This window comes from Epinephelus moara, chromosome 12, assembly GCF_006386435.1.
Source record: "Epinephelus moara isolate mb chromosome 12, YSFRI_EMoa_1.0, whole genome shotgun sequence".
Lineage (NCBI taxonomy): Eukaryota > Metazoa > Chordata > Actinopteri > Perciformes > Serranidae > Epinephelus > Epinephelus moara.
Genome location: NC_065517.1, coordinates 17,879,604 through 17,895,441, shown reverse-complemented (window position 1 = coordinate 17,895,441; position 15,838 = coordinate 17,879,604). Strand labels below are relative to the sequence as shown.

At 40.6% G+C, this 15,838-nt stretch overlaps 2 protein-coding genes across 2 annotated transcripts in view; one reads left to right on the top strand and one right to left on the bottom strand.

Moving 5' to 3' along the window:
* hadhaa (hydroxyacyl-CoA dehydrogenase trifunctional multienzyme complex subunit alpha a) overlaps positions 1-1,011 on the bottom strand; it is a 25,764-nt gene extending 24,753 nt beyond the window's left edge. The window contains 1 exon segment of the mRNA XM_050057982.1: positions 948-1,011. Coding sequence (XP_049913939.1) covers positions 948-1,011 — 64 coding nt within the window.
* Positions 1,012-2,749: 1,738 nt separating this feature from the next.
* Positions 2,750-13,806, top strand: hadhb (hydroxyacyl-CoA dehydrogenase trifunctional multienzyme complex subunit beta). The gene is made up of 16 exons (XM_050057983.1): positions 2,750-2,884; positions 4,065-4,137; positions 5,229-5,270; positions 5,519-5,615; positions 5,755-5,799; positions 8,266-8,365; positions 8,526-8,613; positions 8,942-9,129; positions 9,969-10,149; positions 10,258-10,379; positions 11,276-11,355; positions 11,450-11,497; positions 11,661-11,748; positions 12,074-12,148; positions 12,498-12,662; positions 13,382-13,806. The coding sequence occupies exons 2-16, from the start codon at positions 4,071-4,073 to the stop codon at positions 13,415-13,417; spliced, it is 1,422 nt and encodes a 473-aa protein (XP_049913940.1). The 5' UTR covers positions 2,750-2,884; positions 4,065-4,070; the 3' UTR covers positions 13,418-13,806.
* Positions 13,807-15,838: the final 2,032 nt, after the last annotated feature.

Genomic DNA, 15,838 nt, shown 5'->3' with positions numbered 1-15,838 from the left:
TTGTCGGATACGACATGAAACTACTCCAGTTAACGTTAGCTCAATCATGTTGTAACTAAGACATCCGCTGGATTGTTTTTTTTTTTTTTTCACGGGCCATTTAGTGAGTTATTAGAGACACCGCTAAGGGCTATCAGCTAACAGCGTCCCTACGTCGCCCCGGTAAATGGTCGCACAACGATTACATCCAGAGCCCGTAACTTTACAGGAACCTTCCTCCTACTCCACTCTCTCAGTGGAGACATGGTGGTTGAGAGGGCCGAGCGAGAGGACGTTCCTGTAGTAGTTCCTGCCCCCCAAATAGTACCAGGAACTTCTTCAGTGGAAACGGGCCTAAAGAACGAAGGCCGGATTCCAACCCCCACCGCTGCAACAAGGCCTAGCCGCACCTTTCCCATGTGAACTACCAGTGCGCCCCACTTTTAAGTCAATACAACATATAAACACTTTAACTACCTGTCTTTCAACGTGCTACCTCAACCACTAATGTACAGTTTTAGCCTACTAACTATCCTACTATTGGCAATGGTACTACTGTACTTTCAATAAAGCAATCGTACTATCAAATTCACAAAACTGTCTGAATACATTAATCTTCTTAATGGGTTTATTTGACAATTTAATCTGCAATCTCCTATGACCTGTATCCCAAACACACACAATGTGAAACTGTACGTGGGCAACTGTGCACTCAATGAGTATGGACTAGGTATATTATTATTTATACAATTATTTCTCACAATTTACTTTAGTTTTCAACCACCTTAGATAAAATAAAATGAAATGAAATAAAATAGAATAAATTAAAGTAAAATAAAATAAGATAAAATAAAATAAAACAGTCACACTCTTGTACATTATCTGTGTAATTTCACAATTAAAACAATTTTTTTTTAGTCGAACTCCAAATGCATTATTAATTTTGTATCACATAGGCCTAGGCCTACCTGACAGTAAGGGATATTTGCTAGTTGCAAACTTGGAAAAAACTGCTGCACGACTGACCGCCATCACTGTCTGAAGCCCTTCACCTGAGCCGTTTCTCAATATGCGCTCTTGTGCGGACTTTTGTTTTTGTAGATTTGTGACACAAGTTCAGTCCGGCGGATTTGCTTTCGCCACGCTCCCTTTAACCGGGAATGCATCGGAGCAGACTTGTGTGGAACACAGCCAGGTAACCCCGGAAATGGCAAGTGAGGGAAAGGCGCACAATTGTAAGTCGTAACTACCGATATGTTACTGTTGTTTTGTCACGGAATGTAGTGTTTTCATGCGTAGTTCAAACTTAAGACCCGTGGTCGATGTATTAATATAGAGCCCACCTGTGTATGAGCGCTCAGGCTGCCCCACCGAGAGCAGCCTCTCTCGGGTAGTCCTTTTGAAATTCGTCACTGATATCTCTGTAGTGGTTAAATATGAAATGTAATTCGTTTGGGGTATGTCTAATTGGCAATATTCAGTCTCAGTATATAAGATATATTATTATATTATTAAATGTTGTAACATTGTTCATTTAATTGTTCTTTGTATGTATTATGTGTTTTTACCATTCAATAAGAATTTATTGTAATTTATTTATTGTATTTAAAGATTAATTGTATTTATTGTAGTATTTATTCAACAGCATTTTAAATATTGATTATCTGATATGAATTGTATACCTGATGTCTGAAGTGTGGCTGAATAAAATTTTCCTCTTCACATCTGACATGTTTGATCCCATTTATATTGGTGAGGACAGACTAAATGAGAAACTGCTGTCAGTATAATCCAGTACAGTTCAACAGCACCACAATCTACAACTCAACACTTCAATAAAATGTTAGACTTAATACAATATTAAACTACTTTTCTTTTTTTCTAGATGTACCAAGTCCCCATAAAAATGTAGACGGAAAGCATAATGATGAGACAAATGCAGTGATGGACAGTAACTAAGTATATTTACTCAAGTACAAATTTGATGTATGTACATTGGGTATTTCCATTTTGTGCTACTTTATACTTAGAGGGAAATACTGTACATTCTACTCAAGCTACATTTATTTGATAGCTATAGTTACTTTTCAGATAGTTTGTTTTATATGTTGTAAGTTTCATATTTACTAGTTGATGTGCGTTGTTATAGATTAGACTAGTATACTAGTGAAAGGTGCTAAAATTAGTTCTACCATGACAACATTTAAATGCTGCTTACATGTAGCCTACGTGTAAATTGATCAATTAATACTCAATACATATTCATGTAGCCTATATGATGATTACAACACTTGAAATTGGGTCACTCTGCATAATGAGTAGCGACTTTTAACTTTTCATTTTAAGTAGGCCTACATTTTGCTGACAATACCCATATACTTTTACTCAAGGCAGATTTGCAGCGCTTTTACTTGTGACTGAATTTTTGTTCTTTGTTGTGATATTACTTGAGTATTAAGAAACGCCTCTGGATTGACACACTGCCCGGCGCTCACAATAAATAAATATAATAATAAATATTCCCACCGCTCACAGTAAATATTCCCGCCGTTGGGGGCGCAAGAGTGGTCCATAACGGGAAAAGGTCCTCAAAGCACGCTAAAATATTGCCGTAGCATAAATGTTCTTGTACTCAAATCGTTGCCTCTTATCTAAAAAAACAATATTTTGTAAATACCAATGTCGACATTTATAAACTTAAAAGCCCTTAAATACTAGCTACAAATGATATTAAGCCATTTATTTGTCGGGCTTGTGTTTTTTTGTTCAGGCGCTACCTCGGTCAGCTAACACATTCGTGGGGCTTTGAAAGCGTAGTCCACTGGGTCCAGTGCAGTAGCGCCGCTGAGCCTGCCCGATAGTTTGACAGGGAAGACGTATCGGCAAAGACAAAACACAAAGACAGGTGAGCCACAACAGTCATTATTTATAATAAAACTAGTAAGAGCTTAAGACGTGATATGAACTCTGCAAACGCGTTTCTTCACCCCGAACACAGCGGAGTAGGTAACAGCTGAATGGACATGTAGCTACATAAAGTTAGCTCTACTAGCTTAACGTTACATCTTGTTTACTTGCCTGTTTAGCTCGTTTCAGTAATGTGTTTTTTGGTTGCTGTAAACTTTATTTCAATGTTCCAAATACTCAATCGATGTGTAGACACTTAAGACCCTGTTAGTGCACCGTGTTCCTGCATTTATGTCTCTGTCATTCTCCAGGATAGGAATCTAGGTGAAGGGTCAGAGCCTGGGAGGGGGGTGGTATGAGTGACCGTCAATGATGTGACATATGTCCCACATTATAAAACACATAAACATTATACCTATATATATTAGGCCTCTCATTTAAGCTTAAATCCTTACAAAATTAAAACCCCAATTGTTATGTAACATGAGAAAATCTGGAACAGAGCAGAGACTTATATTTTTGAAGGTCTTTGGTGAGTTATGTGGTGGAGGAAGTATTAAGAAAGTCCATACAAGTACCATAATCTAAAGATATTTCATTAAAAGTAAAGGTCCTGAATTCAAAACGTTATTAACATAAAAGCACAGGTCGATTATGAGCAATATGTACCAAGAGCATTTAAAGGTTGCAGTTTGTAGAGATGGGAATCACCAGATGATCACGATACGATATTATTACGATACTATAGTCAAGATACAATATTAATACAATTTTTTTTAAAGGATGCAGCTCTTTAATGTGAAGACGTTTTTTTTGTATAGTCTACTACCGGGTATATTGGTAACATTGTATTGAGTCATATTATATCTTAAAAGCATATAATAATGTATGTTTTTTAACATACAAAGTAACTACTAACTACAAGTATTAGATAAATGTTTTTCAGTAAGAAAGAATATTTCCCTCTGGTAGTGGAGTAGAAGTATAAATTAGCATAGAATGTAAATACGCAAGTAAACAACAGGTAGTTTGCGGTCCAGTTTAAATGGAAATAGTTCCTTTTTCTCCTTCATTAAAGCAACACTGCTAAAACAGAAAGTGTTTCAGTTTTTAAAATGTTATGTAAATCAGAAGCCTGGTTATAACTTTGCAGTAATAGTTTGTTTCTTTCTGTGTAGCACATAATGGCTTCCATGTTGCTGAACACAGTGCGGGGCTGCTCTGTCAGCCCTTCCTGGGCAGTGAGGTTGGGTAAGTTTTCTAAAGTAACATTTATTTCAGATACTCCAATATTTGCCAGAGCAATGGAAAAATGTATCAAACAAGAGAACAGAGTCAGAAACAGGGGTGTAAATCACCAGTTTCATCACGATACGATATTATATCGATTCTTTGGACAACAATAAAATATTTGCTGATATCACAAAGTCTGCCACAATATGATTTTGATTTGATGCCGTGAAGGGGCCTGCGATCGATATGACGCGATATCATCTGCCCATATAACACATTATGTTACAGAGGGAAGCTGCCCCCCTTTCTTTTTTGCTTTTGGCCATTAAAGATAAAAACGACACATAAATAATAATTGCAGTAAAGTTTACGTCAGTTGACTCCACTAACACACATAAAACAGCACATGGGATTGGTTAACCTTCAGGGTTTTCTGACAGAAAGCACTCTCTGGAAGAAATCTTTTCATTTTAACCAAAACCATCATCTTTTCCTAAAACTTAAGGTTGTCAGGCTTAAAACCCTGAAGGCAAACTTCTCCCAACAGCCAAGTAACATGGATTAACAACATTGTTTAACAAAAGTAGGAAATCCAGCTTAGCAATAACTGTCACAGTTAGTAGACAAATTGGTTGTTATTTGCTAGTCACCCATTATGCGCTTAAGCATGTTTACATTGCATAAATTAGCCTACTGGCTTGCAGCGTTTTCCTCTGCTCATTGCTGAAATCACATGCTACAGAACGGTATGGTTGAATTTCAGGCCAGCATTGTTGAAACAGAGCAGCTAATGTTCCTGTAGTGAGAAGTTAGCATGTGCTCTGTCTGTTTACCTGTATTTTCTCCCATCATCGAAAACATTTCCACACTGCTGATTTATTCCAGAGTAAATAATGTTATCGTCATCTTCTTTCTCTCGGCTGCTTGCCGCCTGCTGCTGTTTGGTGGCAACACAGACTTTTGGCGTAAGGTGTAACTTAAAGATGATGATATAGGTCGATGTTTTCACTTTGCAGCGATGATATTGTATTGTTGAATCGATATATTGATGGGTCTTAACACCTATAGTCAGAAATACAGCACCAACATCTTTTTTCTCTATGTCTCAGGGGCACGCTCCCTCAGTACAACGGCCCAACTTCAGGCTCAGGGTAAGTCGTTACTCTAAGTGACTTTACTTCCATTCACATAAAAATCCAGATCATAGACTTGTGGATATCAGTGACATCGAAAGCCTCTATGTGAGAAGACATTTATTTACCTGGACAGAACCTGTGCAAAACTATCCTCTCAAGGACCTCTCAACCTCTAAATGGTTGAAAATTTGATATTTAGATGGTACTAAAAGTGATTCCTCAGGTCAGTCTAACTGCCTGTTGCTGTCTTAATTGTCTTTCAGTTCAGACAAAGAGCAAAAAGACGCTAGCTCGGCCTGGTGTGAAGAACATCGTTCTGGTGGAAGGAGTTCGAACCCCATTCCTGTTGTCTGGAACCACGTACGTCATCGGCTGTTGTCTTGTGTCTAAGTTCACTGACCACCGTAACTTTAGGAAGAAGGAAAACCTGTAGTCACATGATTTGTACAGAGAGATAATCCCAGTTTGAGGGTAAAACTTTTCTGGTTTGTGTTTACAGATATGCTGACCTAATGCCCCATGACTTGGCCAGAGCAGCTCTGCAGTAAGTGCTTCCTATTTTTCCTCGGTGCCTGACAGCTTTGACTGGAGGCATTATGTTTCCGGGTTGTTCGTTCCATTCTTGTAAACAAGATATCTCAAGCACACCTTGAGGTAATTTCTTCAAATTTGGCACAAACGTCCACTTGATCACAAAGATGAACTAATGAAAATTTGGTGGTTGAAGCTCAAAGGTCAAGGTCACTGCGACCTCACAAAACATGCTTTTGGCCATAACTCAAGAATTCATACACTAATTTGTAACGGGACATAATGATGACATGTTATATATAAAAGGTCAAAGGTCAGCTTCACTGTGACATCATAATGTTCTGCAAAAACACTTTTCTGGCCATAACTCAGGAACAGAAGGGGAGACATTTGGTCAGATACTGAATTGGTGACACTAATCTTGTGTTCCCACCTTGAAACTGCTGATTGTCGAGAACTTCTGTGCTGTGGGGGGGAAGATGCGTGTGAAGCATCCATGTTGTCACAGACATGAATGTAAACTCTAACTGCAGCTTGGCTGGTTTGCAGAGGCATACAGCCACAAGGCGTAAATTCTAGTTTTGTATTAATGTTACCACAGTGCTAACAAATGAATCCACCATCAGAGTTTTGATTAACACCATAAACCGCGGTAAAGTCTGCTGACAGTGTGTAGCTGTTCTGATGAACTGCCCATTGATACTGGAGTTCTAGTCAACACCGGCCACTAAGCAGCAATAATGAGTAACATAACCCTATTTTGAGTTAGTAAATTACATGTAGAGTCACTTTATCACACTTTCCAATTGATCCTGGACCCAATATACATGTATAGTGTTCATTATAGTGTATACTCTTTGCTCTGGGAAGTCAGAACTTCCATATTTTCGGATGGAAATTTCAACTGAAGCACGCCCTTAGGCAGGGCTCGACGCTTACCTTCTCTCCAAGTAGCACTGTGCTACTATGCTGAAAAATTTAGTAGCACACAACATTTTTTAGTAGCACAATGAAAATCCAGGGACATTTTCAAACAAATAAAGTACTTTATTTAGCCTAACCTTAACCCTGTAGAAATTAATTTTTAATGTTACGACTGGCTCTTCGCCATCACAAAAATGGAAACACACACAATGCAAATGTGTTTAAGAATATCTATTAAATTAATAAATATAAAATAAATATATAAATATAAGTATACAATAAATTGTATGAGTTCATAAATTAAAAAACAAAACAAAACAACCCTTGGTAAGTCCATTGAAACGCCAAGAATGTCTGTTGTCCAGCAGTCTACATAATCTGGTCGCCTGGCTCGTTTGCGAGACACGCCATGTTTCTTCACAGTGTCTCTTTTCAGCTGCGCATCTCCTGTGACAAAGGCCGTTTTCCCAGCTAACTTGTGATGAGCAAGACACCATTTGCAGTACATTTTCCCATTCTTAAACACTAACCACGGAAACGTGCTCTGCCACTGGGCATTGTGTTTGAACTTTTTCTTCGTACTTTCTACGTTTAAGTTTGTCCTTTTGGCACCGATGCCTCCTTCTCCCTCCTCCCCCTCAGACACTCTGTCTGACTGGGACCTCTCCACCTTGCTTACCCCGTCCTCTTCATGGATGTGGTCCGGGTGTTCTTCGTCGCTCTTGTCTTCATTGAAGTCTCTCCCATTATCCCCCTCATCCTCCTCTCTGTGAATGTCTAAACCGGTGTTCTGAAAATAAGCCATAAGTGGCTTCATTTTAAAAGCAATCTTTCTCCGCTCCATTTCGTCTTCAGCTCGTTTGGCGCCCTGGTTTTCACAATGTGCGTGCATGTGGTCACGTGTCTGTTTTCAAAAGGCTGCATTGGTTAGATGAGAAGCGCTGTGTTTCAGGTCTGATTACACAGCCTACATAGACTGACTGCGGCTGTGTTGGTAGATTCAGAATCAGTAGCCTACAGCCTAAACATTTGTGTTCTTTCTTTTTTTTCCCCCCAAACAAAGAGTACACACAGTACCGTCCAACTTCTATCTGTGGACATGTTGCTACGGTGCTTGTATGGTCGAAATACAGTGGAACGTGTCAACTGGTATTGCTAACAATGAATAACCTGGCTAGATCTGGTAATGCTTGGTTTTCCAAGGTAAATGCAATGATAATGCTTTCAGTTTTGAATGGTAAGAAAGACACAAGCTGTTACTGGTCAGCATGGACGTTATATAACTGTGGCCCTACGAATTATGGGTGACCTTCAGATGTAATATCTAGTCGTCAAAGAATCTCAAAATGGCTGAAACACAACAATTTAAACAGCAGGAGAAATACAGGAACATTGGAGCTTCAGTTGTTTGGTTTGTCAGTCTGCTTTTGTCTGTTGCCATGTGATAAATTCACAGGATGCTTTTTTTCTGCCTCCATTCTTGTCTTGTCACAAGCAAAAGAAAGATGTCTCTTGTGTTACTGTTATTTAAAAAATCCGATTTTGGTTTCCCTAGGGGTCTGCTGCACAAGACGAATATACCCAAAGATGCGGTCGACTACATCATCTACGGAACAGTCATTCAGGAGGTCAAAACCAGCAACGTAGCAAGAGAGGTATTATCACAAACACACACACACACACACACACACACACACAGAGGTACACACACGAAATGAGTATAGTATCTGGAGCAGGACTTGCTCTACAACCAAAGGAGTATTTTTGAGCTGCTGTCCTGGTGTGCATCTCCTTCATTTTTCACTGTGGTTTCAGGCAGCACTAGGTGCAGGCTTCTCTGACAAGATCCCAGCTCACACCGTCACCATGGCCTGCATCTCCTCCAACCAGGCAATGACCTCAGGTATGTCAGGGAGAGAAATCTCCACGCAGGCCTCCTCCATTTGACATGTAGCGTAAATTATGGGCTTTTATTGACTCTCGGGTGAAATTAAACGATGTACTTTGGCTTCATGCTGAATTAATTCAACTTAATTTTGACCCCCTGTAAAAGCAAAACAAACAAGCTCTCTAGCTGAGTTTAAGACATCAGTATAAAAAAACCGTAAACATCACATAAGGCACTTACATTTAAGAACACTAGGGATTAACAAACTGGTCCTATGTTTTTTTGGGTTGTTTCCGTTTGTGTAATTGTTGTCTGTCTGTTTGTTCTCCACCCTCCTCTCCAGCCGTTGGCCTTATTGCTGCAGGCCAGTGTGACACTGTTGTGGCAGGAGGGGTGGAGTTTATGTCTGATGTTCCTATCCGTCACAGCCGTAAGATGAGGAAGACCATGCTGGCCTTGAACAGAGCCAAGTCCCTCGGCCAGAGGCTCAGTCTGATTGGCAGCATCCGGATGGCACACCTCTCCCCAGAGGTATTCCATCACATAAAGGGGACCTATAATGCATTTCCTCATTTTCTGTTACATATATAATGCTACAATGTCAGATGGTTGTATTAAACATGGCTGAAGTTTCAAATAATGAGGTAAACGTATGTAAAAGTAACTCCTGTGAGCAAAAACCTCAGGCTTCAGACAGTTGTGAATACTCTGCTTCTCTACGTTGGCTGCAAGTAGACGTCATATCGTGACAGATTTCTTTATATGGTCACCTGCGCCAGGCACATTACTGCAAGTTTTTACATTATGTACACTGCTACATGTAGCTACATGCTAACGTCAGGGAAATATGTAATCTTGGGTGCAGATGTTGCTAATTTTCTCGTGATTTCAGATCATATTCCTGGCGCTACCGCTACTCTCCTTTATAGTCATTCCCCCCGGCTATGGTGCAGAGACGCCGAGATAGGGCTGAGCAGTAATTGATATTATATTGACATCATGATGTGTGACTAGATATTGTCTTAGATTTTGCATGTCGCAAGTGTCGTCTTTTCCTGGTTTTTAAGGCTGCATTACAGTAAAGTGATTTTAAAGAGACAGACGCTAAAACAGAGCATCTCAGACAAAAGGTGACTACAGGTGTTTCAGCACAGACAGTATAAGGAAAATTAAGTGCATTTATGTTCTAGTAGAAACATAAAATACAAGTATGAACCCGAAAAATGAGCATAACAGGGCTCTTCAAGCGCTCGCACCTGTTTTAGTTTGTTAAATTTAATTTGCAGTGTCAGAAATCAGATTTCTTCTCTTAGACCTTTGACATACAGTTCAGTATTTCCTCCTGTAACATTTTTATTATGTGTGTGTAGCTTCCCGCTGTGGCCGAGTTCTCCACATCTGAAACCATGGGCCACAGTGCAGACCGTCTGGCTGCTGCATTTGGCGTCTCCAGAGTGGAGCAGGATGAGTTTGCCGTGCGATCCCACAGTCTGGCCAAACAGGCACAGGATGCCGGTCTGTTGAAGGATGTCATCTCTTTTAAAGTGCCAGGTAATCACTGCTTCGCGCATTAAACTGAGATACATGACATTACAAAGTAATGGATGGCTGTTGATGGTTAAATTGCTGATGTCATTTGTCTGTGCTTGTTGTCACCAGGCCGTGATATTGTTTCCAAGGACAACGGCATCCGCCCATCTTCCATGGAGCAAATGGGCAAACTAAAGCCCGCCTTCATTAAACCTCACGGCACAGTCACAGCCGCCAACTCCTCCTTCCTGGTAAACACATATACATCATGCCCTATAGCAGCCTGTGTACTTAAATTCCTACGTCCTGGCTCAAAAACACCATCAGCATAGATGTGATTATTTGTCAGGTCAAATCTATATATAAAGCACATTTAAAAACACCCCAAGTTGAACAGTTTACTCTGCAGAACAGAGCAGGTAGCCGAAATCACAAATGTAAGACAAAAAAACCCTCAAAACATGGACGTTAACATCGATGCGTACACCTCATAGACACATAACAACAACTCAAAGGCATAGTCACAGATCCAAAAACAGCCATATCAAGAGGATTTAAACGCTAGTGAGTAGAACTAAAACCAACCGATAGGGTGGGGGATGGTGTTTCCCAGTCTAGGGGCTGTAACCGAAAAGACGCGGTCAACCCTGAGCTTGAGGTGAGATCGAAGGACAGCCAGGAGCCTCAAGTTAGCAGACCTCAGGGACTTAAAGGTAGCATAAAGGTTAGGGAGGTCTGAGATATAGGACGGGCCACAACATTCAGGGCTTTATAGACAAACAGGAGAACCATAAAATCAACTCTGAACTGTAGCGGCAGCCACTGGAGGGAGTCCCAAAACAGAGGTAATGTGGTCCCTCTTCCAGGTACCTGTGGACTTCTTAGTTGAAAACAAACACGCAAAGCTACACACACACATCCAGCTGCAAAAGCAAAGCAACTTTGGCTTTGTATTTTTAAAATTTCCCCTTTTATAATGAAATTTTCTGGTAACTTTTTGGGGCACTTATGAAACGATTTGTTTAGCCCTGCTGAAGCTATCTCCCCCGACTCTCTTTCTACTGTTCTCTCTCACAAGTGGAAGCATTGTCGTCACTCATTAACTGCCCTCACATTAAATAAACTGCTTGTTTGTGTGTGTCCTCAGACTGACGGTGCCTCTGCTGTGCTCATCATGTCTGAAGAGAAAGCTTTGGCTATGGGTTACAAGCCTAAAGCCTACCTCAGGTATGTGCACCCTCTCTGTTTGGTGGCGCAGTCTCAATTTCCCCAGTGATGCTCTTTCTGATGTGCTGATCCTATCGTATTTGTGTCCTTACAGAGACTTTGTCTATGTGTCCCAGGACCCCAAAGATCAGCTGCTTTTGGGGTGAGTTCACAAATTTAGCTGAAGAAAAGCTAACCAACATTTAGTTAACATTGTGTGTGTTTTAACCTCCTGTACGTGTGTGTGTGTGTAGGTAAGGATAGGTTTTATACCAAAAGTTTGAGTCTGTTTTCTGTTTGACACGGGGCCCTTTTTAACTCCCCAGGCCAACATACGGTACGCCGAAGGCCCTGGAACGGGCTGGCTTGAGCATAAGTGACATCGATGTCTTTGAGTTCCACGAGGCATTCGCAGTAAGTTATCAAACAACAAACAATGAAATAATGGCAGTAATACCACATGTTGCGCTGATGAGCCAGCCTTAATCATCCCAGGGGAAATTCCTTTACCTCAACAGCCCTATACACATATGCATTTCTTAAGTGATTAAACTGGAGTCTCTCAGTTTCTGTGTCTGCCTCAGTCCAACTGTGGCCTGTGTTATTCATGAGCATCAATGTTGGAGTAAGATTTGACCGGTCGACTACATATCCTGCACTTTGGAATCAGTGGAAATCAATGTGTTTTCTTTCTGGTATCTATGGCAACACTGGAGATGTATTTGTGTGTGTTTTCCAGGGCCAGATAATGGCAAATCTGAAGGCTATGGACTCGGATTGGTTCGCCCAGACTTACATGGGCAGGAAATCGAAGGTAAAGACAGCTGCTGGTCATATATTTCACACTGCAACGGATAAACATTCTGCACAGACTAAATTAAAGGCAACAATGATTTTATGTAAGCATTTGGTATTGGTGTAATTGTACTTTTAAAACTCATGTACTGTAAAACAAAAACAGGAAGTAATATCACTGAACATCAATCAGAAAAGAGATGTTTTTGCTTAGTTCTTGGTACTTTTCAATTATTCACCCGAACTTTAACCCGGACCGTCAGTGTCTGTTTATATCCACCGCCTCTGTGAATGCTGAGTTCTGATATTGCAGAAAGAAACCCTGTAAATATCAGTCCTGACAAAATCTTTGTTGTGTCTTTCTGTAGGTTGGAACTCCTCCCATGGAGAAATTTAACCTGTGGGGTGGCTCCCTGTCTTTGGGTCATCCGTTCGGTGCCACGGGCTGCAGGCTGGTAACCACAGTGGCACACCGGCTGCAGAAGGAGGGAGGACAGTACGGACTGGTGGCGGCTTGTGCTGCCGGAGGACAGGTAATTATTGGGTGACGTCAGCAGTGTCACACAAGCCGCTTTTTCTTTTTAACTTTAATTAGATTTTCACAATTTAAAGGGACAGATCACCGGAAATCAAAAATATATATTTGTAGATTATATTATATTATATTGTATTATATTATATTATATATATAATGGAACTAGATGGCGCTCAGCTTGTGGTGCTCAAAGCACCAAAAAAAATACATTTCCAGAAATCCCGATTTCCTGATTACTAAAGATAATCCACAGATCTTGTTGTGAGCAGTTTCATGTAGGACCTTTTTAGGGAAACGTGCTTCTTCTGTTAGCTCACTTAGCACCACTGAGCATCCTAACGTTCCAGCTCAGCCAAGGACTACGCCATTAATGTTTACATCTCACTCTGTCATGAACCTCTCGTCCATGAGTAGATGCACTCTTCCTTCTGGCAGTAATACGGTTGGCAGGTGTAGCTCTGAAGGAAAAAAAAAAGGTTCCTACATGCAACTGCTCACAACAAGGTCTGTGGATTATCTTGAGTAACCAGGTCATGATTTCTGGAAAGAGACATTGCTGTTGAGTTTTTCAAAAGTATTTTTTAGGCGCTGTGAGCACCACAAGCTGAGTGCCATCTGGTTCCATTATATCGGAGAGAAGGCAGACATCTTTACGGCCGATATCTCCAACACTTCTGCAACTCACACCTGACAAACATGTATTGTTGTGTTTTCCAGGGTCATGCCATGGTGATTGAGGCCTACCCCCAGTAAAATACTTCAACCCACATCTGTGATTTAACCTTATGATCATAACGACGACTACAGACGCTAACATCCAGACAACAGAGTGTAAATATTAGCACCACCATGCCTTCACCAGAGCCACATGCAGTGTGTGAGTGCGCTTTAGGAATCTTGTGTAAATTCAACTTTGCATAGATGCAGTTAAATTATATCAGAATGTTGTCGAAGAATGTCGCATATGAGTTTATGGACTCTGCGGTGCATCACGTTGGCATGTTGCTGAGTCGAATGTAACATAGCTAAATATTAGCACTCTAAAGAGATGCAGTGATTCTAATGTTTGTATACGCTGTAATGTTTTTTTCTTACAAACTGCTGGAATTAAACAGTGTGACGATGACCACACTGACACTCAATTCTGGGGTTGCTACTTTTTCTTGCTCTGAAAATGGGCCTTTTTCAAAGCAGTCAACGGGAAAAGCACAGATGGTACACATCACAATAGTGACTCTCCTCTGTTCCTAGCAAGTGTCCCAGTAAGACAAAATGCACAATACCAGGGCCCTGGAATTGAAGCAGCTAAATTGAATTCAACCATCATTATTTATTTATGTTTTATTATTTATACATAATAAATATATCTCAACTTGTATTAAAAGGGCCAATTAGCTGCACCTGCACAGTGATTATCAGGAGCTAGAATACTAAAAAAATTCACAGGTTCCATCTTCTAAAATGTGAATATTTGATCTTATGTGAGAATAAGCTGAATACTTTGGGGTCTTGGACTGTTGCACAGAGACATTTGGAGACACTTACTATTAACCCATCTGCCAAACATACCAGGTACAACCCAAGCCACACTAGATGAAGGAGAAGCCATCGTGAATAAGTGACACAGTGCTCACACAAAGTTGCAGGTGTGTGAAGGAAGACATAAGGGAGAAATTATAGAATTTTTCTTTTGTATTTATCCTTCATTTAAATCAGAAAAGTCTCATTAAGAAACAGTATCTCTTCTGCCAGGGAGTCCTGGTCAAAATGGGCAGAAAAATTAAAAAACGTTCAAATACAAGTACGTATGGAATTTTTTCTGATGCCCTAGTGTTATAGCTACTGGAGTAATATGTCACTGAACTAGAATGTTCCTCTGCAATTTACCTGATAAAAATCAACATGGATTTTTCTCCTTAAACACAATAAAGTCCATCGAACCATTTCCCATAAGGTTTTCTTATAAGGTTAATGAGACTGAGGAGAGAGAGAGAGGGGACAATATCATTGTGATGGGCATTTTTCACTATTTTCTGACATTTTTACACCAATTGAGAAATTATTAGAAAATTATACAGTTATGAAAATAATCATATGTTGCAGCTCCAATCTTCTGATGTGACAAAAAAAATACTTAAAGGGTAACTTAGGCATTTTTCAACCTGGACCCTATTTCCTCGTCTAAAGTGGTCAAAGAGACAGATGTGAACAACAGTTTTTGACATTGGTCCAATATTGAGCGGGCGGGCAGCAGCTATGGGACAGGCTGCAATGGAAGCACATGGGGCAATTGAACACTGTCACTGTATGTCCATTAAATTATTATTATTGTCACCACAGACAGGCTCAGATTGTTATTATAAAGCCCCCTTTCCATCAAACACTTTGATATGGTACCTTTGGAACCAACAGTAACCCTTCAGACATGGTACCTAGACCCTAGCGTTTCCACTGCAAACAGTACTCTTAAATGTGGGCGGGGTTGTTGTCACTCTGCTCTGTCCAGCACTCACTTTATTTCCTCCTTTATCAATCTGCACCTTGCTTATCATCCACAGAACGAGGCAAAATAAAACAGGCTGCAGTGAGAGTCTCTCTCCATGGGATATTTAAAAAAAGCAGATTTGTGCATTTAGTCCTTCTCAGGCAAGCTCAGGGGTTTAGTGTTGCTGGAGCCCACAAGAACAACAATCCAAAATGCTTATTTTCCCCCTCAGAGCGAGGATTAGAATATATGCAGATCACATAATCCAGCTGAAATTAATATATATTTTTAAACTCTTGAGGATCTACTCATTACTAGTCTGAGTGGGTGGAAGTTTTCTGCATAGATCAGCCTCTCATTGGGCGGAACGAGCCACCCGCTGAAGTCCCGCCCTACCACCTCCGGTTGTGTAGCAGTTTTCAACCGTTTTCAACACGTCCTTTACTAACTTTTGCGGTGTTTGATCTTGCGGGGATGTAGCCATTTTTCTGCCATGGTTCGCGTCCTGTAGGCGATATTTTTGTGGGCGTGTTACACCAAAACCTGTTTCCCCCCAGCAATATTTTTGCAAGCGCACCGTTGCTGTGGCACCGCCCAGAACGATTGTGATTGGTTGAAAGAAATACAAGCAGCCGGGGCGTTTTTTCCTCCAATCTTAAAGTGAGAGTCAGCCCAGCCAGACCTTTCTT

Coding starts and splice junctions, on each gene's coding strand:
- hadhb (XM_050057983.1), top strand. CDS start 4,071: ATGGCTTCCATGTTGCTGAACACAGTGCGGGGCTGCTCTGTCAGCCCT. Junction 11,749..12,073: donor AGTTCCACGAGGCATTCGCA/GTAAGTTATCAA, acceptor TGTGTTTTCCAG/GGCCAGATAATGGCAAATCT. Junction 12,663..13,381: donor CTTGTGCTGCCGGAGGACAG/GTAATTATTGGG, acceptor TGTGTTTTCCAG/GGTCATGCCATGGTGATTGA.